Here is a 25,915-nt window from a genome sequence, read left to right as displayed (position 1 = left end):
TTAATACATAAGCAATCAAATAGATGCATATACATTTATAATACCATTTATATCCTACATATAAAAGTTTCATTTCTCTATGGAGTGAATATGATTGGTAGCTTTTTTTTTAAGGTAAAGTTTCCATTCTCTCTGAATAATCCTGCTGATTCCTATATAGTTCTATATATAGAACTATATATTCCTATATAGTTCAGTATTTCTACAGCACATATTTTTTAGAGAAGGAACTATATCCACATCATTATATTGCAAATTCTTAACAATTTGTCTTTTTTTAAAAACTAGCAAGTGGGGGCACCTGGGTGGCTCAGTGGTTAAAGTCTCTGCCTTCAGCTCAGGTCATGATCTCAGGGTCCTGAGATCGAGCCCCGCATCGGGCTCTCTGCTTGGCAGGGAGCTTGCTTCCCCCTCGTTCTCTGCCTGCTTCTCTGCCTACTTGTGATCTTTGTCTGTCAAATAAATAAATAAAATCTTAAAAAAAAAAAACTAGCAAGTGAACTTTGTCTCAAATTTTCATTTCCAGTCATATTAAAATTTTAAGTAATACTATTTGAGCTAATAAGGTGCTATCTAATCTTTTATACTCATTATTTCTGTGAGGTAGTTAAGTGTTTAGAGTTCCATCATTAGAGGAGATTAAGGATAAATTCAAGGTCATATAATCTGTCAATGACCAAATGAAAATAGACTACTTATGTGGCTTTTCCCTCCTGTTGGGATTGTTGTGATTCAGAAATAGTTAAGAATATTAGATGATTTCATTCACACTATGATATATTAATGTTTTACTTCTTTTTTGTTTTATCCAAATATTTAGATAAAATAAATGATTTTTCATAATTAATAACAGTAATTTGATTTCATAAGAATGTGGTCTGGTACTCTTATGTATTCATAAAAGTAAAATACCAACAGTTCCCAAAGTCACAAAGATGTATTTGGTTAAATAAAGTGCACAACAATAGAAGTATCATATCATTAAGAACATGTGGCATAATCTTTGTAGTTAGATAAGGAAAAATTTATATAACTGGACTTTGATTTCAAAAACTGAAGCATTCTACACACATGTGCATTTACACTTACTAAATAAATAACAATAGTTCAAATCACACTTGCATGAAACAAATAAGATTATATCTTCCTACTCATTAAAAATTGTAGAAAGATTTACAAAGTTTGATATATGCTTACAAACATATTGATTAAAAAAATAACATCTATACACATATGAAATATATTAACACATCATTAATTTAAATGTTACATAAATCTTTCTTTAGCTAAATGCTACTTCCTATTTTTTTATTGCTTCATGTTTTCAGTTGGCAACCTTTAAAAGTAGAGCATACTTACCTAAATATCAGAAAATAAGCAAAAAAGTATTTAATTCTAAAATCTATTTGATGTACCTCAATGTTTCTCATATTATTTTAAAATATTGTAAAGCAAACAAATGAAAGAAACACATTTCTAAACAGTATCTAATGTGAGAACTGTAGAAAAAATGTTATTGATAAAAGTCTGTGACCAAACCCTTAGCTGGGAATGAATATAGCAAGATAAACAAAATAAACTTTGAGATTTCTACTTGAAATTTTAAAGCATGGAACAAAGCATATAGTTGGTAATTCAGAACATTTAAAAAAAAGTAGTGTGTTTACCTATGTAATGTAGGTCTTTAAATGGGTGAATACACTAGAATTCAAGACTTCTAAGCATATGCACCCTTAAATTCAACTGACTGCAAATTAGTTGACATTCAAATTAGTATCATTCAACATAATCATGCAATTCCATGGAACTTAACCATTTTAACCATATGAATGTTCTTGGGTCGCCAAATCCATAAGTACTCATGTTGTAAATACTTTAGTCAGTATCAGGTTCACAGGATTTCTAATTTATAGTCTGCAACTTCGTAAACCAGGATCTGGGGTAGCATGATTCACACTGGGTATTTCAAAACATATACAAGTCCAAGGTAACATAGTAGATAGAAAACTAGGAAGGCAAGAAAAGTAAAGTGTGTAACAAAATCTGAGCTGATGGGTCAGATATTGGGATTGCATAGAAGAACTGGGGTGTAAGGGAATATAAACAGCCAATGGCCAGGAGTTGTAGATAATTAGCAAAAAGGCACAATAACAGATAAATAGAACAAAAAAGACCTTGATCACTGGGACCATGATCTCTCCCAAACAGGATGCTTCTTGATTACCACCTCCCCAAGCCAGAATTGGTTCCAAGGTTAATAAGCTCCCTGATAGAGCTGATATGGATCAGTGAGAAGCAAAGATCTAGACAACACGGATTTGTCACCTCACTGTTTCCTAAAAATACAGTATGTTGTAGAAGGACAAAAGTTCTTTTCAGTATTATATCTGATTTTGGGAAACCCCAAAACTTATATGCTTAGCATCAAATGCATGGAAAATATTTTTAATAATGCCCAAATTTGAAATACTCTTTTTTGACCATCAAGTATGTGTGTATATGTGTATATTAATCCTTTAGCAATATGTGGTCATAACTTTCACAATGACATCTTCATTAAAATAAAATAGTAATAAATGAAAATGCTGATGCTGAAATTCTTAACTCCAGAGTAGCATCAGTTAATGAATATAGTAAGTGAAGAGTAAGTACTTTGCTTCAACAAAATTTTACCCCAAAAGGTTCCCCAAAACTTCACTCATTATCGAACCCTCCCCCCAAAAAGAAATCCAAATCTGGTCCAATTATCTTAGGAAACATATGTAACTGGGTCACTGTTTAAGATCATCTATTATCACAGATGCTTCACAAGCGAGTCCCACTCATCTTGCCACTTTGATCTGGGAAGTTCAATTCAATATGGTTGAACACAGGATTATCAGTTCCACCGTCTTCTACCGGGTGAGATTTATAGCTTAAAATATGCTCCTTCTAAAAGAAAATGTTAACAGTGATTAGCAAAAAAAGGAACTATTAAATTCTAAATAATTGTTACTGCTTTTTTCCCTCTAAATCAGCCTTGCAGTCTACTGAAGACAAGATACACAACAGAAATCAAAGAATAGGGCAAATATTTTCCTTGCCCATCAGAGTTCAAAAGAGAGTTCAAGGACTAACTAGTATGCTATCCTGGTAATAAAAGTACAGTCTTACTAATGTAAGGAGAAAGAAAACCAACTTACTTTCTTAAAAATGTCAAAATTGGATAAAAAGTCCTCTTTGGTTAATAGGAATCTGCGGTCTAAGTTCTGTTTCCTTCCTCCTGAAAAACATTAATATCATTTACAATGTTAAAAGGTATCTGTAACTACCCAGTGATGGCCCATCATACAAGCATTTACCTTGTGCACATTCAACTCTACACACTCATAAAACACGCAGAGAAAGAGAATCTTTTACATACTGCTGAAGACTTGGCTCACCATTTCCCTTCTCTTGGTCTTAGATTCTGCAAGCTTCTAACTGTGACAAATGAGTCTAGTGTCTGAAGATGAATGAGATGGTTCTTAAATGCAAGCCACCTACCTCATATGGTACTTAACCGAAGAGCCCAAGACTCATAAGGAAACTGATTTAAGAGCAACCTCTGTGATCTACCAATAAAATATCAAGCCATCTGCCTCTGCTTCAGACAGAGGAGTTGCCATTCCCCAGTTTAATGGCTATGGATGTAGAGGTGTATGAGGAAATGCAGGAAATTATGAAATGCTGATTAAATTAGTTAAGTGAAAATCAATATAATGATTGTTATTTGATTCAACTCTTTTTCCCTAACATTCTGTTTTATAAAAATTATTCTTTGTTTTGGTATTTTATTTGTAGATCAAAGACAAAGCTTTTTAAAATTGTGTGGTTCTCAAACTACTTTTATACAAATCATCTAGCAGACATACATCAGATGCAGATTCCTAGACTTCAACCTGGACCAACCCAGTTCGAAACTCTGGAGTGGGGCCACTGAATCCTGATGTTTACCAGATTTCCAAAGTGATCTTCATGCTCTCTAATATTTGGGAACTACCACTTCAGTACAAATATTAGGCTTTTAATTATGGGAATCTCTGCTCTTCTGGAGATGAAATCAACTTAAAATTAATTCATTTGACATTGTTGAGTGTCTACCATCTGCTAGAGACTCTACTAGGTGCTGGAGAGACAGACATGAGTAAAACAATTACTATACTCATAGCTTATGGTTTATTTAGGGCCTCATTTACCCCATTTTACTGATAAGACAGACCCACTCACAGTACACAGTACACGGTAGGGTGAAAGTGAAATGCCAACCCAGTCTGTATGGCCAGAATTCTTACTGAATCTTCCTATTTATTTCTCAGGTAGTATTAGGATTTCATGTTTCTAGATTATTTTCTCAAGGTGCTCATTGCTGCTGTGAAGTGGAAATAAGTCATTTATGAAATTAATGAAGTTGAATTGTTTTTTTATCACTGGATGCCTGCTCACCTACGTAAAGTATGACTTTATAAAACAAAAGAAGCAGGCATATATGGCTATAAGAATAAAAATTTTTAGGGAAAAAAAGGGGAGTTCTCAAAGGGAATGCTCCGATACTCCATTTTCTTAAAGAAAAATGAATGTGTTGAATAAGGATATGAGGTCAAATAGTACAAAGAGACTGTTTAGGTGTATTCCTGATCTGAATAATTAGGTTACTGGTAAGAAGCTTCAAAATCCATCTTAAAATATGTCAAAACATACAGAAGAATAAATATACTGTGTTGGTAATTTTATTTATGAAGAAAGGCACAGTCGTTTTTGAAACGAAAGAGAATAGTTTAAAATGTGTTTATGAGGTAATAACTACAAACTTTATTATAAATGTATAATTATGCACTGAATATATAATAATTATAATTAATATAATTGTTGATGTCATTATATTAATATCACTAATTATTAATATAATTTGTTAATTGTAAATACAAGTATCACAAAAGTGTGAAAGGCAGTGCTATTCAGGAGCCACAAAACAATGACTGACAGAATTCCGTCAAGTGGCACAGTGCTGGTAGCTTTGTAGCATAAAGCAAACAAAGACATCAGACATACTAAGACAAAGTATGGGATTTCTGTCTAGTAACTGCACCTTTGATGAAGAGGGCAGAGGGGCTGCCTTACCCTCCTCTGGTTACTACAGATGTACATGGGTGAGGGAATGCAGGAAATCAGGAAGTCTGGCACTTCTCTAGCTCTATACTGCTACCTGGCTTTGAGCTACCACAGTCGCTCACCTGGATTACTGCAATAGCCTCCTACCTGCCTCCTTCCCTTATAGACTATTCTCAAAACTGGATCAGAGTGCTCCTTTGAGAATTATTGGAAAAGTAATTGGAAAAGTATCCCATGTAGTAGACCTAAAAGACACAGTGATGGAAAAGAAGAGAGAAAAGAGAAGAAAATTAGAATAACTCTCTGAGACGAAAACATTTGACTAACAAGAGTTTCCAGAAAGAGAAAACAGAAAATCACAGGAAATTACAAAAATAATAATATAGGATAATGTCCACAAACTGGGGGACATAGGTCTCCAGATTGAAAACACCATAACAAGGGCTTAGGGCAAAGCAATCATTGTGAAATGAGTCACATGCAAAGTGCTAACAGGTAGCATGGTACTGGCATTCTCAGTAAAAACATAATCATCTAGGAGAAAATTAAGACATCCTTTCAGAAATAAGAAAGTTATTTTTTTAGGATTCTCTACTCAAACAATCAAGTATAAGGGAGAATTAAAGACATTTTTTCAAAAGACACCACATCTTTAAATTTCTTATCTATCCTTTCTCAAGAACATACTAAAGGATGTGCTCCATTCAATCAAGGGGATAAACAATTATAAATAATGGAATACTGGCAATAGGGAATCCAACACAGGAGGGAGACCAAGGGAATTCACAAAATGAGGACAAAATAAAGTCCCAGGGTAACAGCTCTATAGCAATCCCAGAGAGCAGTGTATGAGATGTGTATTATCAATATGTTTTTTTAAAATAACATTTTTAAATTTATGGACATGTGAAAAAAGCCTCACACTATGTTCAGATGTAAAGATTGTAATGATCATTCCTATTGTATACTTCTTTACAGTTCACAAAAAGTCAGCATAGGACAATGAAAATATCATGACACAGAATGTTGTTATAATAATGTAAAATCCTAGCATTGCAATAGCTACATACAATTTTGTCAAGCACTTTATTTTTTCTTACAACAACCTGTGAGAAAGGCAAGTCAATTGCCATTATCCTCATTTTACACATAAGAGAGCTAAGCCTCAGAGTAGCCATATGGACTTCCCTAAGTTTATGCAGCTAGTAAATGGCAGAACAAAGGTTCAAATAGAATCTTCTGCTTTCAAGTCCAGGCATTCAAATTTCCCACAAGGAAAATGGAACAAGTAATTAACCTAGTTGTTAACAGGACTATAGAAAAATCACATTAATAGCTATAAAAGATATATAGTAAAAACTGATATCTAGGTAAATACAGCAATACTAATATTTAGATATCTACCTGTTGGTAAACTGATTAGCATTCCCATGAGTACCGTTACCAAAGTTCCAAGAGTGCTGAAGTATAGATATGATAAAGAATACCAGTTATCCATCAGCGGAGTCCTAAGAAAGAACAAAAGCATAACTGTAAGATTTTATGTAATGCTACTAGCAACTACAGCAGTGTCGATAATTTTCACGCATGGCAAAGTCAAAATAAAATTTTTAACAATGTTTTTAATGTCATAATCTACTGTTCCATCTTTATCTTATTGGATCAAGAATTAAAAGCTTGATTTAATCTTGACCATATACTATAATACTGAATGTCCATCTGTATTCATACAATTCTGCTTTATGTCCCAGGCACTGTTCTTGTCATTGGAAAGTCTACCATAAAAAAAGTTGATAAGGCTCCTGCCCTCATAAAATCTGCATTCTAGTGGAGAGAAAAATACAGTAAAAAGTAAACTAATAAATACAATAATTTCCACTAGTGAAAAGCACTATAAGGAAAATAAAACAAGGTAATGTGAAACAGAGTGGAAAGAATGAACTATACCCTAATGTCAGAGAAAGCATTTGTGAAGTGACACTTGAACTGAGATATGAATAACAAGAAGTTTTTGAGGAAAGCGTCCTAGACAGAGCTAAACACCAGCTGACTAAATCATAATTAGCAACATAAGAGTAATACAAGATGAGAGGAAGGCAGAGGTCTTTTTTATTGTTGTTGTTAGATTTGTATAAAGTTTGGGTTTTACTCTGGGCAACGGCACTTGTGGCAGTATTTTAAATGGAGGAGTGACATGACTTGATGTTTCCAAAATGATTGTTCTAGAATCCCACTTTTAGCTTTGATAGAGTAGCTTGATTTAGAACACATATGGCTAAGAACAATTACAAAAAGTGGAGGAATGGGGCAGGCAGGCAATTAGAAATTGAGAGGCCAAGATCCCAGAAAGAAGGGAAACACACTGAGGTAAGCTATTGAAATTAAGATCATGCAGTATTACTGGTGGAAAAAGAGACAAAATAGAACAGAATAGAGAATCAAGAAATAGACCAAGATGATAGTATCTGGTTTAGTTAAATTTGATACTCATTTGCAATGGGGCAAAGGGAAGGTCTTTCCAATAAGTGGTATTTAGTTAACTGAATATCCATATGGGAAAAAAATGAGTCTTGATTACAGCACCTACAGAAATCAATTCCAAAGTAGAATACATTTCATTAATGGAAATAGTTAACAATAAAGCTTTTAAATGAAAAATTAGAGGAATCTCTTTATGACCTCAGGATAGGCAAGGATTTCTTAATTGGAACACACAAAGGACTAACAATATAGGAAAAGATTGATAATTTATTCTTTAGTAGGATATTCTTTAACCTCTATGTATTTGTGGTCTTTTCAAATTTTTCTTATGGCTGACTTTAAGTTTCATAGCATTGTGATCAGAAAATATGCATGGTATGATCTCAATCTTTCTGTACTTATTGAGGCTTGATTTGTGACCTAGTCTGATCTGTTCTGGAGAATGCCCCATATGCACTCAAAAAGAATGTGTACTCTACTACTTTAGGATGAAATGTTCTGAATATATCTGTTAAGCCCATCTGATCCAGTGTGTCATTCAAAGCCACTGTTTCTTTGTTGATTTTCTGTTTAGATGATCTGTCATTGGTATAAGTAGGGTGTTAAAGTCCCCTCCTGTTATTGTATTATTATCAATGATCTTCTTTAATTAATTATCAGTTGTTTTATATATTTGGGTGCTCCTGAGTTGAGAACATAAGTACTTATAACTGTTAGATCTTCTTGCTGGAGAGAACCCTTTATTATGATATACTGTCCTTCTTTATCTCTTGTTACAGTCTTTGGTTTAATTCTCAAATGACATGATACTCTATGTAGAAAACCTGAAATACTCCACCAGAAACTGCTAGAACTAATACATATATTCAGTAAAGTAACAGGATACAAAGTCAATGTACAGAAATCAGTTGTATTCCTATATGCCAATAATGAAGCAGCAGAAAGGGAAATCAGGGACCTGATTCCATTTAAATTGCACAAAAACCATAAGCTATCTAGGAACAAACCTAAACAAGGAAGTGAAAGAGATATGCTCTGAAAACTACAGAACACTTTTGAAAGAAACTGAAGATAACACAAAGAAATAGAAAAATATTCCATGCTCATGGATTGGAAGAACAAATATTCTTAAAATGTCTATACTTCCCAAAGTAATCTCACATTTAATGCAATCCCTATCAAAATATCACCAGCATTTTTTTTTTTTTGCAGAGCTAGAACAAACAATCCTAAAATTTGTATGGAGCCACAAAAGACCCCAAATAGCCAAAACAAACTTTAAAAAGAAAAGCAAAGCTGGAGGTATCACAATTCTGGACTTCAAGTTATATTACAAAGCTGGAGTGACTAAGACAGTATGGTACTGATATAAAATGACATATAGATCAGTGGAAAAGAGTAGAAAACCCAGAAATGGACCCACAACTATATGGCCAACTAATCTTTGACAAAGCAGGAAAGAACATCCAATGGAAAAAAGACTGTCTCTTCAACAAATTGTGTTGAGAAAACCGGATAGCAACTTGCAAAAGAACGAAACTGGACTACTTTCTTACACCACACACAAAAATAAATTCAAAATGGATGAAAGGCATAAATGTGAGACAGGAAACCATCAAAATCCTAGAGGAGAACACAGGAGCAACCTCTTTGACGTCAGCCGTAGCAACTTCTTAGTAGAGGCAAGGGAAACAAAAGTGAAATGAACTATTGGGACTTCATCAAAATAAAAAAGCTTCTGCACAATGAAGAAACAATCAACAAAACTAAAAATCAGCCTTTGGAATGGGTGAAGATATTTGCAAATGACATTCTGATAAAGGATTGGTATCCAAAATCTATACAGAATTTATCAAACTCAACACCCAAAAAATAAATAATCCAATTAAGAAAGGGGCAGAAGACATGAATAGATATTTCTCCAAAGAAGACACTCAGATAACTAACAGACATGAAAAGATGCTCAATATCACTCATCAATACAAATCAGGCTACAATGAGATATCACCTCACACCTGTCAGAATGGCTAAAATTAACAACATAGCAAACAATAAATATTGGTGAGGATGTGGATAAAGGAGAACCCTCTTACACTGTTGGTGGGAATGCAAACTGGTGTAGGCACTCTGGAAAACAGAATGAAGGTTCCTCAAAAAGTTAAAAATAAAGCTATGATCCAGCAATTGCAATAGTAGGTATTTACCCAAAGGATAAAAAAATACTGATGTAAACAGATACATGACCCCCCCACAATGTTTACAGCAGCATTTTCTTTTTATTTCTTTTATTTTCTTTTATTTATTTATCTGACTGAGAGAAGAGAAGAGAGAGAGCACAAGTAGTCAGAGAGGCAGGCAGAGAGAGGGGGGGAACCAGGCTCCCTGCTGAGCAGAGAACAGGATTTGGGGCCCAACCCCAGGACCCTGAGATCATGACCTGAGCCGAAGGCAGAGGCTTAACCCACTGAGCCACCCAGGTGCCCCTGTATCAGTGTTTTCAACTAAATAGCCAAATTATGGAAAGAGCTCAAAAGTCAATTGACTAATGAATGGATAAAGAAGATGTGGTACATATACACAATGGAATATTAGCCATAAAAAAGAATAAAATCTTGTCATTTGCAATAATATAGATGGAGCTAGAGTATACTATGTGAAGGAAAATAAGTCAGCCAGAGAAAGACAAACGCTGTATGATTTCAGTCATATGTGGAATTTAAGAAACAAAATGAATAAACATGGAGGGAGAAAAGAGAGAAGCAAACCATAAAACAGACTCTTAACTATATAGAACACTGAAGGTTACTAGAAGGTAGGTGGGTGGAGGGATGGGTTTAATGGGTGATGGCATCAAGGAGGGCACTTGTTGTGATGAACAATGGGTGTTCCATGTACGTGATGAATCAATAAATTCTACTCCTGAAACTAATATTACACTATGTGTTAATTAACTGGAATTTAAATAAAAACTTGAAAGGAAAAAAAAAGACTTACGAGTTGAACTTAATTAAAATGAAGAAATTCTGATCACCAAAAAAGTATTAGGAGAGTAAAAAGGCAATCCACAAAACAGGTGGAAAATATTTCAAAATATGTATTTTATCTAGACTATATCACAAATTCCCAAATAAATAAGAAAAAAACCTGAGAAACCATTTAAAGCTGGATTAAAGATTTCAACAACCAAGTCACAAAAGTACATATGTACATATCCAAATGGAAATGGCAAAAAAAACAAAACAAACAAACAAAAAAACCCCATGTAATAAAAAGGTATTGAAAGGGCACCTGGGTGGCTCAGTGGGTTAAGCCTCTGCCTTCAGCTCAGGTCATGTTCTCAGAGTCCTGGGATCGAGCCCCACATCAGGCTCTCTGCTCAGCAGTGAGCCTGCTTCCCCCCCCCCCATCTCTGCCTGCCTCTTTGCCTACTTGTGATCTCTCTGTCAAATAAACAAAATCTTGAAAAAAAAAAAAAAGGTATTGAACGTTGTTGACCATAAAGGAAATGCAAATTAAAACTATGATGGGCTATCAATATATACCCATCAAGCATTAGGAATTTAAAGAATAAAAACTGTATCTAGGTAATGGAAACATGTTATCTAGGCAACCAAAGAGTATATTGTTTCATCTTCAGCTGTGTAGTTTATTCCCCTTGTACTCTAGGGACACTGAACTATGTATGATTTCCCAAGATACCATGTGGCTTCAGACCTTCATGCCCTTGGATATACCGTTTCCCCACTATGCAATATGCACCACTTCTGTATGTCCCTTCTGCCCAATGCTGTTCACCTGATTAATCTTCCTCTTAGAAGGTTTCTTTGACTCTACTAGGAAGGGTGCCTCTCTTGATCACTTATGAATATCACTTACCAGAGGGTATTGTTTAAGTGTTTATTTTCTTGTCCAACTTCCCTTCTGGTCATTTTCTGTGACTTTCCAGACCCTCTCCTTCCAGCCAACCTCTGTATCCTTCAAGTAGTACTACCTGCTGTAAAGTCTTGATGCTAATCACTCCAACTTTGTTTATATTCATTCTTTTAACAGATATTCATCAACTATTTTTTACTATTTACCATGTGCTAATTTTATACTTACTGTGCTTACTGAATTAATTGTTTGTGTATATTAGCACACTCTCTCCAGCTAGACTATAACTTCCTGGAAGGCAGGAACCACAGTGAATAAGAGGGTACGACTTTCTTGCGATACTACATAAATGGCCAGCCCAGACCTAAGTATATAGTTTATTCTTAGAAATTCTTATTTATTACTTGTTATTTTAAAAATAAGCTAACATATAAAAGTAATCCTTATGGTACCAGGTACATGCTAAACTTCAGCTAAATTTGTTTCAGAATCCAAATAACTATTTTGTCTCAGCCTCTTAAATTAAGAGAGATATTTACATAATCAGGACAAATGCTAAGCAAAATTGTGAAACAAGTATATCCTGAATGTCCTCCCATGTACCCTTCAATTATTTTTTTTCTCCCTTTCTGACTTTAACAACTTACCCCCCCCCCACACACACACACACAAACGTTAGTGTTTTCATGCTTGTCCAAACTGTTTTCGGCATTTCCCTGCCCCTCACCCCATGGCACCCCAGCTAGTCAAACCTCCCACCAAAATGTCTTAGGCTCTGGAACTACCTTTTCTCTCTACCCATGCAGCATTTATCAGCCTTGAACTTCCATTGACAAGCATTCTCATAGTTAGGAACTCATGATTGGAACATGAATCACTAATAATAAGTCACATTCCTTCTCTCAGGAGTGCTTCCAGTTTAAAAGGGAGACAGCACGTCTTGACCCAAAGGGAATGAGTCTTTTTAATGATTTCATTCCAGGAAAGCTGAAACTGGGGGCAATAATTTGGGGGCAGCAGCCTCATTTTTGTATTCCTTGAATATCTCCAAGGGGTTTATGCTTTAAGGCTAGACATTTAATTGTCCACTAAAGAAATCTTGCTCTTCTATCTACTGTATTATAAAACACTCACCTACCTATAGATCTACATCATTTCATTAAATCAGATGAAATAAGGACCCAGAGCCCAAAAGTATACTGCATACAGAAAACTCCAGCAAGTGAGCTGATCACAGCTGCAACTCATTGCCGGTGCTCTAAAGATCAGGAATCTTTAAATCTAAACAAATAGCAATGAATTAACATATTTAGATGAGTGTAGCTTTTAGACTATAAGGGCTATACTTAAAGCCTATATAAGCAGTGTTTCTTTTTATAATTTTGCTTTTCATTTTAAAACACTTTAGTTCACCAAGATGATTTTTCATTCAACTAGAGCTGATATTTAGTAGCACTTATCCATAACAGAATTTTTTGGTTTTTATTCGATTTTTCTCCAGATCTGTAAGTGAGGCAGAGGTTTTTATCAAAATTAAGAACTTACATCAATTTTTGCTGTTACAAAACAAAATACTATAGCCAGAAAGCCACAAGGGCTCTACCCATTTCAGAATTAGGAAAAATTGCAGCGACTGGGCAACTGGGGTTCTCTACCTGTCACATGCATTTCTTTAAAATATGACATTACAAAGCTTAATTCAATACCTTTCCACACTGTGTACTTGAAAAGCACTAGTAGAAAATGGCATTTCTGTGGTTGTCACCCAATTTGTCCCATTGTATGTGCTGTTACAGCCATAGGTTTCAAGGATTAGTGGCATAGTTCTCTCAGGCAGTGGAGGATAAAGTTGAGCTCCAATTCCAACCCACAGAGAAACAGCAAATCCAGCCATCAAACCAACAATTGCTCCCTGCAAAACAAGAATGTTGTTAAGAGAAAAATAATGTAGTTTTCCTTGAGACAGAAATTAATGTCAGAAGATTAAGCTCAGCATGGTCCAAGCCAGATTTACCAGCTTCTCTCCAAAAATCATTCTCTCCCCACAAGATCCTTGCTTCTTGTCAAGGGCAGCATGAGCCAGTGGTCCCTCATCTCAGAGCCCTGGGGATCCAGTAACTCCATTCCCTTTCCATATCCTTATCTCAACCTGCTCATTTTTCTTTTTGCTAATCTCATAATTCTATTCCTTCTACTCTGTTTCCATGGCTAGCAGTCTTTTCTGGCCTCCTCTCTTCACACCCAAAGAACTACAACAATCACATGGTTGACCCCAGGCCAACTGTCCCCTTTATTTTTGCTTAACCTGTGAACAAACAGTATGCCAAATGCACAAAAGACTATGAAGGGGAAAGCAGACACAGAGTTTATTCCTGTATTTAACAACATGCATGATTGTAATTGTGCTTCAGGGTAGCTAGGAGGAAAATAGGAAGCAGTTTTCACAAATGACTGCAACGGTGCATACAACGACACCAAGTATTTCTAAAGACAAAAAGAGATGTCCCCTCTGAAGACATTTGGTTTCTCAATCTTTGAAAAATGGGTTCCCCACTTCTGCTTTTCACCAGAAGTCCAGATGTTCTGCTAGACCTTGAATGATTTAAACCCTAGTTCCAAACAATGGGGACAAAAGCAAACTTTGAGCCAGTGGGCCTCTTCCTCTGTGGTGAAAATTTCCCCCTTCTTTTAAGAATACTGACCAGACAGGGCAGCCTGTGCCTTGGGCTCCCCATAGAGAAGACAGAGGATAATACTTGAAGTAAGGGAAAAAACAGAAGCAAAATCATAGGGTAGGAAAAAAGAATAGTGTACTGATGGGGTTAAGATGAAGGCTGATGACAAGATCTGAAAATTTATGTTGGGGACAAACACTATGAGCTCTTTCATTAAGTTGTGAGACTTGAAAGCAGAATTAGATTTTTTTTTTTTTTTTTTTTTTTTGGTTTTGGTATCCCAGCACTTACTAGAGTGCTGGATATATAGCAGGTATGCAATAAATATTTTTTCAATAATATGAGATTGGAATATGGCCAGCCGTCGACAAGCCAGACTTGCTTCTCAGCATTGTACATGGCTTGATCAAAGATCCACAAAATTATAAAGCCCATGAGTGCAGAAATATTCAGTGTTCTCTATTCCCAGGACAGTGCTTAGCTCATAAATATTCAATGAATGAATGACAGGAAGGGAGGGAAGGAGGGAGAAAAGAAAGGAGGAGGAAAAGAAAAGGAAGGGAAGGAGAAAGGGGGAAGGAGAGGAAGGGAGGGAAGGATGGAGGGAGAGAGGAAGCCAGGAAGACCACTACAAAGCAAGGGTAGATACTCCGCTGATGAAAAATGTGATTATGGTAAAAAGAGGTACCTCCTATGACAGGAATAATAATATCATACTTCTCCCAAGAAAAGGTTATATGGGACCAAGTCAGCTAGCTATTCTGGAGGCAACCCATGGTGGCAATAAATGTCAAAAACTGAACAGTCTTTCTTAATGTTTCAGACACTCAGTAAACCACTGTGCATTTAATAATGCAAAGAGTCTAATCAAAGCTTCAACATTCTGAGGTAGATACAAACTATTCTTTCATTGTAATTAATTTCTACCAAACTAGCTTTTCATGATACTTCATTGACAATTATTTGAGAATAATTATTTTTAAAAAAAATTTATTTGACTACAGTTGATACACAATGTTACATTAGTTTCAGGATACAACACAGTGAGTCAATATCTCTATACATTATGCTATGCTTACCACAAGTGTAGTTACCATCTGTTGAGAATTATTTTTTCTTAAGAATTATTTTTTTTATTTATGTTATGTTTGTTATGTTAGTTACCATACAGTATATCATCAGTTTTTGTTCCATGATTCATTGTTTGTGTATAACATCCAGAGTTTATTAATAATAATCGTAATGGCCTTTATGAGTAGCCATCTTACCAATCCCTAATGCCTCATGAAGAAAATGGAATTCTAAATCCAAAGTCATAGTTCTGCAGTTATTCTACGACTGTATGAAACAACCATACATACATTATCAGTTTTTCCTGAACTTCAGCTTACAGCAGGACTGACCCAGTGGAGTTTCTCCTGGCTTTCAGAGAAATAATTTCAATTTCATTTATTCCAAACAAATTAGTACTTTAAAGCACAGAAATGTCTGTGTAGAAGAGAGGTATTACCTCATTCTGGATACTATTTCCAATTATGATCATCCCTTTTGGGCCAGAACCATGATTTTGGAACTATTGCTTTAAATATCAGGAATATAAACTCTCTGGTCAAGATGGTGAAGCGTTTATCTTATTACTTCCCTTTGCTGTACTCTGACTATTCACAGGTATCCTCAGCTCTACTGCTCTAAACCCTTTCACATCTGAGCCTGTTGACCTCCTTTCTTTAAATCCTAGTGATTTTCAGAGGTAGAGTTTAGTGACCTCTGAGGCTAATAATACACTATATGTTAATTAACTTATTTTATTTTATTTATTTTTAAAGATTTTATTTATGTATTTGACAGACTGAGAGAGATCACAAGTAGGCAGAGAGGCAGGCAGAGAGAGAGGAGGAAGCAGGCTCCCTGCTGAGCAGAGAGCCTGATGCAGGGCTCGATCCCAGGACCCTGAGATTACGACCTGAGCCGAAGGCAGAGGCTTAACCCACTGAGCCACCCAGGCGCCCCTAATTAACTTATTTTAAATTTAAAAAATGTTTATAGAAATCCTAATGACTTTCAAGAAGGGCAAAAAGATAAATCCACAAAAAATGTTCCTTTAGTTATATAATATTCATAATATATATTACATACAATATATATTATATATAGTATACAAACTATATATATTGTGATATATATTATATATTATATATAACAATACAATTATTATTATAATAATATTATAAATATTATTAAAAGAAAAATGAGCAGGTTGAGATAAGGATATGGAAAGGGAATGGAGTTACTGGATCCCCAGGGCTCTGAGATGAGGGACCACTGGCTCATGCTGCCCTTGACAAGAAGCAAGGATCTTGGGGGGAGATAATGATATATATATATATATATATATATATATAAAATATATATTACAATATAATATGTATTATTTCATAATATATATCCTTTAGTTACATTATATATTCTATAATATTATATGTTTAGTTATATTGTAATATTATATGTAATATAATATTATATGATTTAGCTATATAATATTCATAATATATATTATTTTGGCAGTTTCCATTTAGTTCCACATATGCAGGATCCCAGTGCATAGCACTTTATTTTATATTCCAGCAAAGTCAATATGAGTAATTTAAGCCATCAAGTCACTAATGACAGATATCAAAGGAACTATATCTTTCCAATTAAGAAAAATTAGAGAGATGCTACTATAGTTGGGAAAGTAAGCTTTACACATATTCACTCTTTATACTTACAATTGAGTTGGCAAAGGGAACCAAAATGCCTAAAGCAAACAAGCCCAGAAGTGGTCCACCAACCATGCCAAATATGCTGAGTGCTGCCTACAAAAATAATAAAAAGTCAGTAACTAGCAATCTCAAATACCAAGTTAAAGTGTTTCAAAGTAATTTCATCAGAATGAGGATTTAAAGTTATCAATCTCCTCCCAAAAAATCATGGCAGCCTTGTCATTGACAAATAGGTAATCAGAACTTGAATGCTTCTGCTTCTCAGTCTCAACTATTCATTTGTTCTTTCAGGTATCCTCAAAAAAAGGAAGCAGAATATAAAGAAGGTAGAGTCATGACAAGACAGCAGGAACACCTATATGAATTTATAAGCCCAGAGGGACACTCCTTCTGCCAACTGTTCCTACAAGTGATAATAATCAATCACACCACTCCTTTGTGCTTTGACAGTCTCAAAATCTTCTGTAAAACAAGACAGTACTGCTAAGTGAGCAGAGATGGCAATGAAACACAATGCCCTCTTTGATTTCCTAGGAATGGAACTAGAATGAAAAATATGATTATTTAAAAAAAGATTGCTCAAATCATGTTGATTTAAAATCTAATTGGCTAATGAAACCTTTGCTTTGATGTATACATGCCAAAATCATGCTAGTGAAAAAAAAGTTAAAATGTGAATAATAGAGAAATGCAAAACCTGAAAATTCCAAAAGACGTGAGTTCCCAATAAGCCAATGGTTAATTTTTAAGAGTGGACAGAAGCATAAAAGAAGGATTAGAGGGCACATTGTCTACAGAGTAAAGAGGCTTGATAACAGAATCAGTAAATCAAAGAAAAATATCAAGTCAAGAAAATTTTATAGAATATAGATGGCAGTTCTAGGTTAAAAAAAATTAAGAAGTCTACCTTGTGGACTAGGGAAAGGAATGTGGATGGAGTTGACAAAGAACTAGTGTTTGAGGAGGATATGGGTTCAGAATATAATCCTAGGGAGTGATTTCACAACTTCTCTTGACGAAAGCCCAGTAAGAAGGAAGACAGCCTTCACTGCAAAATGTGAAATAAGTCACATGGCCCATGAATCAGGCTGTGACAGTATGACCTGTGAGCCAGTTTTAGAGGTATAAGGAATATGCCCAAAAAAAACTGTTTCAGGAAATAATACCTTGGTTAAAGATGAAGCAAGGAAGAACTGGCTTGGAGTTACGATGACACTATTATGACACCTCTCTACAGATACTCAGGCCAGAATTGATTTATGAAAAAAAAGGGAATCAATCACAATAGGAGTTATAAGCAACAATGAAGACTATGGAAGAACACGTAATAATGCAGACTATGGAGAAAAGCATATTCAAAGGAGTTTTATTGGTTATGGCTTAGATGTGTTAGATAAGCTTGGAGCTTCTGGATATCTATCATTCATTCATTCATTCATATACTCAGGATGAGATCAAACTATTTTAACAACTGGTATGCCACAAGCAAACAAACCAGAATGGACCCAAACCTTAGGTCTAAAGCAGGAGTTTGGAGGACATGCTTTGCTCAGCAGTGACCTTCAACTTTCTGGATCATGGGGAGGACCAGGCGTGTCAGAGAGCCATGATAAAACTGCTTCAGTAATTAACACGTGTTTGAAATAAATTAAAAATACAAAGTCTTAGAGAAAAAAATAAATAAAATGTCTCAACAAAAACACAGCAGATATAAAGGACCAAATGGAAATTATTAGAATCGAAAAATACTAGGTGAAATCTTAGTAGGTGGGTTCAACAGCAGAATGGAGGAGACAGAAGAAAGAATTAGTGAGCTGGAAGATAGGCCAATAGAAATCACCTAATCAGAACAACAGAGAGAATATGGACTTTAAAAAAATGAAATGAGTTTTCAGGATCTGTGCAAGTATACCAGAAAATCTAACACAGGTAATGAGAGTCCTAGAGGAGAAAAGAGTGAGGCTAAAAAGCACTCAAAGAAGTAATGTATGAACTTCCCAAATTTTACAAGAGATATAAACCTACAAATTCAAAACCTGCACAAATTCCAAACAGGACAAACACAAAGGAACAGATGCCAAGACACACCGAAATAAATATCTGAAAACAACAAAGAGAAAGTTCTAAAAGTGATCAGAGAAAAATGATACCTTTCCTGTAGGGGAAAATAATTAGAGTGGCAGCAAGTATTTCATCAGAAATACTGGACCAGAAGAAAGTGGCACATGTTTTTTAAGTGCTGGATAAAAAGAACTGCTGACACAGAATCCTATATCCAGCAAAAACATCTTCTGTGAATAAAGGGAAATCAATACATTCTCAGATGAAGGGAAACAAAGAATTTTTGCCAGCAGACATATCCTAAAAGAATGGCTAATGAAAGTTTTCTAAACAGAACAGAAATTATTAAAAGAAGGAATCTTGGAACATCAGGAAGGAAGAAAGAATAAGCAAAGATATGGCTAAATATAATTGGCTTTCCTTCTCCTCTTGAGTTTCCTGAGTTATATTTGATTGTTTAAACAAAAATTATAATACTTTAATGTTATTCAAAATGCATGTAGAGTAAATATTTTATAATTATATTAAAAACTGGGTAAACAGACATAAAGGGAGATAAAGGTTCTATACTATCCTCAAATTGGTAAAATGACAAAACAAGTAGATTGTATTATGTTTATGTAATACTTAAAGCAACAATTGAAAACGCTATTCTAAGAGGCAAACTCAAAACAATACATATAAATAAAAATGGATTCTAAAAAATGTTCAAGTATCTTACAGAAAGGTAGGAGGGAAAGAAAAGAGAAAGAACAAACATAAAACAAAAAATGGCATACATACACCCTAACATACCAATAATTACATTAAGTGTAGAAGATGGTCGAATACACCAATTAAAAGACAGAAATTGGCAGGATATATTTAAAAACATTACCCAACTATATGTTGATTCCAAAAAACTTACTTAAAATTTAATATAAGCAAGCTCAAAGTAAAAGATGAAAAAAAGGTATATCATGCAACCATTAATCAAAAGCAAGTAGGAAAAAATAAATAAAATGGAAAAAAAAAGCAAGTAGGAGTAACTATATTAATATCATATAAATTACACTTTAGATAAATAAAATTATCAGAGAGAAACATTATAAATAACAAAATAATTAATTCACCAAGACACAGAAATCTTAAATATACATGCACCAAATGAGAACTTCAAAATACATGAAACAAACAAACGGAAAAGAAATTTAAAAAAATAAATAAAAATTTTTAAAGAACTGATGGAACTAAAAGGAAAATAGACAAATACACAATTTTAGTTTAGAATTCTGTCTTACTGTCACCAATTCATAAAAACAACTAAATAGAAAATCAGAAGATGCTGAAGAACTCAATGACACCATCAATGAGCAGGATCTAATTGATACTTATAGAACACTGTACCTAACAGCAGAGTACACATTCTTTTTAAGTGCCAATGGAACATATACCAAAATGTCATATCCTGGGCTATAACGTAGACCTCAACAGATTTAAAATAATTAAGATCATACAGAATGGACTCTTTGATCACATTGGAATGAATCTAGAAATCAATAGCAGAAAAATAACAGGAAAATCTCTAAACACTTGGAAACTAAGTAACATACTTCTAAATAATTCATAGGTCAAAAGGACATCTCAAAGGAAAATTAAAAATACAAAATATGAAAAGTTGTGGAACACAACTAAATTAATACTGACAGGAAAATTTTTGTAATTAGTACACACACTATAGAAGAGGAAAAGTCTCAAATCAATAATCTAAGGTCCTATCTCAAGAACAGCAAAATAAACCCAAAGCAAACAGAAGAAAAGACTAAAGAAAAGAACAAAAAGCAATAATCGTAAATAGAAAAACAATAGAGTAAATCCATGAAATAAAAAGGTAGGGGGTGCCTGGGCGGCTCAGTCGTTGGGCATCTGCCTTTGGAGTCCCAGGATCAAGCCCCACGTGGAGCTCCCTGCTCAGAGGAAAGCCTGCCTCTCCCTCTCCCACTGCCCCCACTTCTGGTCCCTCTCTCGTGGTCTCTCTCTCTGTATCAAATAAATAAATAAAATCTGAAATAAATAAATAAATAAGAAGGTAGATTTTTGAAATTTTTATGAAGTTGACAAACCTCTAGCAACACTGAAAAAAAAAAAGATAAAATTACCAATATTAGGAATAAAACAGGCAATAACACTACAGACCCTGCAGACACCAAACATAGAATAAAGGAATACTATGAACAACTCCCCATACACAAATTTTACAACTTAGATGAAATAGACCAATTTTTTTAAAATACAGCTACTACAATTCACCCAATATGAAACAGATAATTTGAATAGCCCTATAACTTATGGATATTTAATTCATAATTTTAAAACATCCAAAAAAGGAATACCCAGGCCCAGATGGTTTCACTAGAGTATACTACCAAACATTTAAATCATTAACACCAATTTTATATAATCTTCTAAGAAAATAGAGATTAATTATTCTCACTTTATTTTATGAAGATAGAATGTCTATGATACAAAAACCAGACAAAGCCATTACAAAAAAAGAATTACAGATCAATATTTCTCATGATGCAAAAATCTTTAACAAAATATTAACAAGTAGAATCAGAAATATATAAAATAACTATACACCATGACCAAGTTTATTCCAGGAATGCAAGGCTGGTTAAGCATTTGAAAATCAATCAATGTAACTCATCATGTCAAAGGACTAAAGAAGACTATCGTATTACCACATCAATCAAGGCAGAAAAAGCACTTGACAAAATTCAACATTCATCCATAATAAAAACTCTCAGAAAGATTGAAATAGGGAATTTCCTCAACTTTGTAAAGGGCATCTACTAAAATCTTACAGCTAGCATTATATCTAGGAGTGAAAGACTAAATATTTTCCTCATCCAGACTGGGAAACAAGGAAAGGGTGTCCACTCTTACTACTCTTATTCAACCTGATGTGGAAGTTAAAGCCAGTGCAACAAAGAAATAAAAACTATACATACAGATTGTAAAGGAAGAAATAAAACTGTCGCTTTTTGAAGATGACATGACTATCTGTGTAGAAAATCCCAAGAACTAATAAATAAATTCAGCAGGGTCTCAGGATACAGCACAAATATACAAATATCAATTGTATTTCTACATATTAACAAACACATGGACACCAACATTAAAAATACAATATCATTTATAATCACTTTTAAAAAATTAAATATTGGGATAAGGACGGAGGTGGTAGCTGAGTAGGAGGACTCTAGGCTCCCCTTGTCCCACGAATACAACTAGATAACTATCAAATCATCCTACATACCCCAGAAATTGACTTGAAGACTGGCAGAACAACAAATTCCACAACTAAAGATAGATATGAGGCCACATGGCAGAAAGTAGGAAGTGTGGAGACATAGTTTGGGAGGGATAGATCTTGGCCACTGTAGAGAGAGAGCTGTGGTCCCAGGAAAGGGCAAGCGACAGACAAGCACACAGGGGAGTGCACAGGGAAGATGATTCCCTACAGCGATTGGTCTGTAAAGTGAAGGGGCTAAGTTTCATGAGTTCCTGCAACCAGCAGGGCTTAAAACCTAGAGTTTTAAAGACTAGTGGGTTTGGCTTGAGGTGAACCCAGGGGAATTGGGGCTACTCTTGGAGAGAAGGCAGGGCAAATAGCCTACAAACATACAGCATGGAAACAGCAATCTGAAGAGTGCTTGGGGCACAAAATGGGGAGGTTATTTGCTCTTCTTGATAGCATTCATGGAGAGATCCCTCCAGGAACAAAGATAACTGGCCTCCACTGCCCCTCAGCATAAGCACAGGGCCACCTGTGGGAACCAGTATGATACTGACATTCACTACCTAACTTGCTTACACCAAGGCCCATTCCCCCCCGACTCCATGGAATTGCCCATCTCAGTCACACTTGCCTTGATGCCAGCACAGTGGTCCCTCTCCCCTAGGAGACTGGCCCAAACCTCTCCCCACACCATGTCTCCATACTCATGAATTCTGCAGGGCTTCAGTTTTGGCAGCTGTGACAACAGGACTCATTTCATAAGCAGAGTAGAGTACCAGTAGTTAAAATTCCCTACATTCAGGTCAAGGAACAAATACTACTCACAACAGGCAAAAAAAGCATCTGCAGACAATTGATCTGAAGGATAAAGTAGCCAGGATACAACAGCAAAGTAAGCAAAGTACATGCAGCACACCGTGGAAACACTCTCTGGAGTGCCAGGCCCTGGAGAGCAGGTGACATTATACTGCAGGGAAGTATATAACCTCTTCTTCGTAAGGCCATTATCTTCAAGAGGAGGAAATGTAGCTGACTTTTCTAACACAGAGAAGCTAGCCCAGAGACTTAGACAAAAGAGAGGATAGAGGAATTTGTCCCAAATGAAAGAATAAGACAAGCCCACAGCTAGAGATTTAAATGAAACACATACAAGTAACACGCCTGATAGAGAATTTAAAGTAATGATCATAAAAATACTTGCTAGACTTGAGAAAAGAGTGGAAGTCCTCAGCGAGACCATTAACATGGAGATAAGGAATAACACAGGAGAAACAAAGGGCCCAATAAACAAAATCAGGAACATGCTTGATGGAATGAACAGCAGACTGGAAGAAACACAGAAATAAATCAATACCTCGAAGACAGAGTAATGGAAAGTAATCAAGCTGAACAAAAGGGAGAAAAAAGAATTAGGAAAAAGGACAATAGACTTAGAGAACTCAGTGACTCCATCAAACAGAGTTACATTCATATTATAGGAATCCTAGAAGAAGAGAGAGAAAAGAGGAAAGAGAATTTATCTGAAGAAATAGTAGCTGAGAACTCCTAATCTGGGGAAGGAAACAGATATCCAGATCCAAGAGGCACAGATAACCCCCAACAAAATCAACAAAAGCAGATCCACATCATGACAGATTGTAATTAAAATGGCAAAATATAAAGAAAAAAAATCTTAAAAGCAGCAAGGCAAAAGACAACAGTTACATACAAGGGAAACCCCATAAGGCTATCAGCAGAATTCTCAGCAGAAACTTTCCATGTCAGAAAGGACTGGCATGTCCATTGGCCCACCTAAATAAATAAATAAAAGAACGGGCATGATATATATTTAAAATGCTGAATGGGAAAAATGTGAAGTCAAGAACATTCTATCCAGTGAGGCTATCATTCAGAATAGGGGAGATAAAGAGTATCTCAGAGAAACAAAAATGAATGGAGTTCATGACCACTAAACCAGCCCTGCAAGAAATACTGAAGGGGACTCTATGAGTAGAAAGGAAAGACTAAAAGTAATGGTATGAAGGTAGAAAACACAAAAACAGTAAAAGTGAATATTTCTATAAAATATCAGTGAAAGAACTCACAAAATAAAGGATGTAAAATATGACAACATATACCTAAAACTTGGGGAGGAGAGGAGTAAAGAATAGGTTCAAACTTAAACAACCATCAACTTAATATAGACTGCTATATGCAGAAGATGTTATATACAAACCTAATGGTAACCACAAATCAAAAACCAGTAATAGATATGCAAAGAATAAAGAGGAATAAATCCAAATTTATCACTAAAGAAAACCAACAAATCATGAAAGAAAGACAAGAAAGGATCAGAGAAAATCTTCAGAAACAATCACAAAACAAGTAATAAGATAGCAGTAAGTACATATTTATCAATAATTCCTGTGAGGGGTGCCTGGATGGTTCAATAAATTAAGCCTCTGCCTTCAGCTCAGTCATAATTCCAAGGTCCTGGAAAAGAGCCCTGCGTTGGGCTCTCTGCTCAGTGGTGGGGTTTGCTTCTCCCTTGCCTTCTGCCCCTCCCCCCACATGTGTTCTCTTTCTCTAATATAAACAAATGAAATCCTAAAAAAATATAATAATTCCTTTGACTATAAATGGACAAAATGCTATAATCAAAATACAGGGTGACATAATGGATAAAAAAAAACAAGATTCATTTCTATGCTTCCTACAAGAGACTCATTTTAGACCTAAACACACCTGCAAATTAAAAGTGAGAAGGTGGAGAAGCATTTATCATGCAAGAGGACATCAAAAGAAAGCTGGAGAGGCAATACTTGTATGAGACAAATTAGACTTTAAAAAAAGATTCTAGGACACCTGGGTGGCTCAGTAGTTTAAGTATCTGACACTTAATTCCAGCTCATGTTCTCAGGTTTGTGAGATTGAGCCCCATGTCAGGCTTCATGTTTAGCACAGTCTGCTTGAGATTCTCTCCCTCTCCCTTCCCAAATAAATAAATTAAATCTTTAAAAATAAAAATAAAAAAAGATTCTAACAAGAGACAAAGGAGGACACTATGTAATAATAACAGGGATAATCCAACAAGAAGATATAACAATTGTAAATATTTATGCATCTAACATGGAAGTGCCCAAATACATTAAACAATAACAAACATAAAGGTACGAATTGATAGTAATACAGTAATATTAGGGGATGTTAACACCCCACTTAAATCAATGGACAGATCATCTAAATAGAAAATCAACAAGTAAACAATGGTTTTGAATGACATACTACCAGATGGATATAACAGATAAATTAAAATCATTCCATCATCAAATAGCATGATACACATTCTTTTAAGTGTACATGGAACATTCCCCCAGAATAGCTCACATATTAAGCTACAAAACAAACCTCAACAAATTAAAAAAGATTGAAATTATACCATGCATCTTTTCTGACCACAACACTATGAAACCAGAAGTCAACCCCAGAAAAAAATCTGAAAGACCACAAATACATGGAGGTTAAATAACATTGACCCACAACTCTATGGTCAAATAATCTTTGACAAGGCAGAAAAAAATATACAGTGGAAAAAAGACAGTCTCTTCAATAAATGGTGATGGGAAAATTGGACAGCTACGAACAGAAGAATGAAACTTGACCATTCTCTT

General features: G+C 35.0%; 1 protein-coding gene across 2 annotated transcripts in view; it reads right to left on the bottom strand.

Annotated features, from left to right (window-relative positions):
- Positions 1–513: 513 nt before the first annotated feature.
- Positions 514–25,915, bottom strand: part of SLC5A8 (solute carrier family 5 member 8) — a 93,042-nt gene continuing 67,640 nt past the window's right edge. For both annotated transcript variants that reach the window (XM_046010617.1, XM_046010616.1), the window contains exons 11-15: positions 16,928–17,014; positions 13,191–13,396; positions 6,535–6,638; positions 3,183–3,262; positions 514–2,931 (exon numbers count right to left, since the gene is read on the bottom strand). In XM_046010617.1, coding sequence (XP_045866573.1) covers positions 2,806–2,931; positions 3,183–3,262; positions 6,535–6,638; positions 13,191–13,396; positions 16,928–17,014 — 603 coding nt within the window. In that variant the 3' untranslated portion in view covers positions 514–2,805. The remainder of the gene's footprint in view (positions 2,932–3,182; positions 3,263–6,534; positions 6,639–13,190; positions 13,397–16,927; positions 17,015–25,915) is intronic.

Source organism: Meles meles, chromosome 7 (assembly GCF_922984935.1).
Source record: "Meles meles chromosome 7, mMelMel3.1 paternal haplotype, whole genome shotgun sequence".
NCBI classification, from domain to species: domain Eukaryota; kingdom Metazoa; phylum Chordata; class Mammalia; order Carnivora; family Mustelidae; genus Meles; species Meles meles.
Note: the sequence above shows the minus strand (reverse complement) of the source record. Positions and strands in the feature narration are given on the sequence as shown.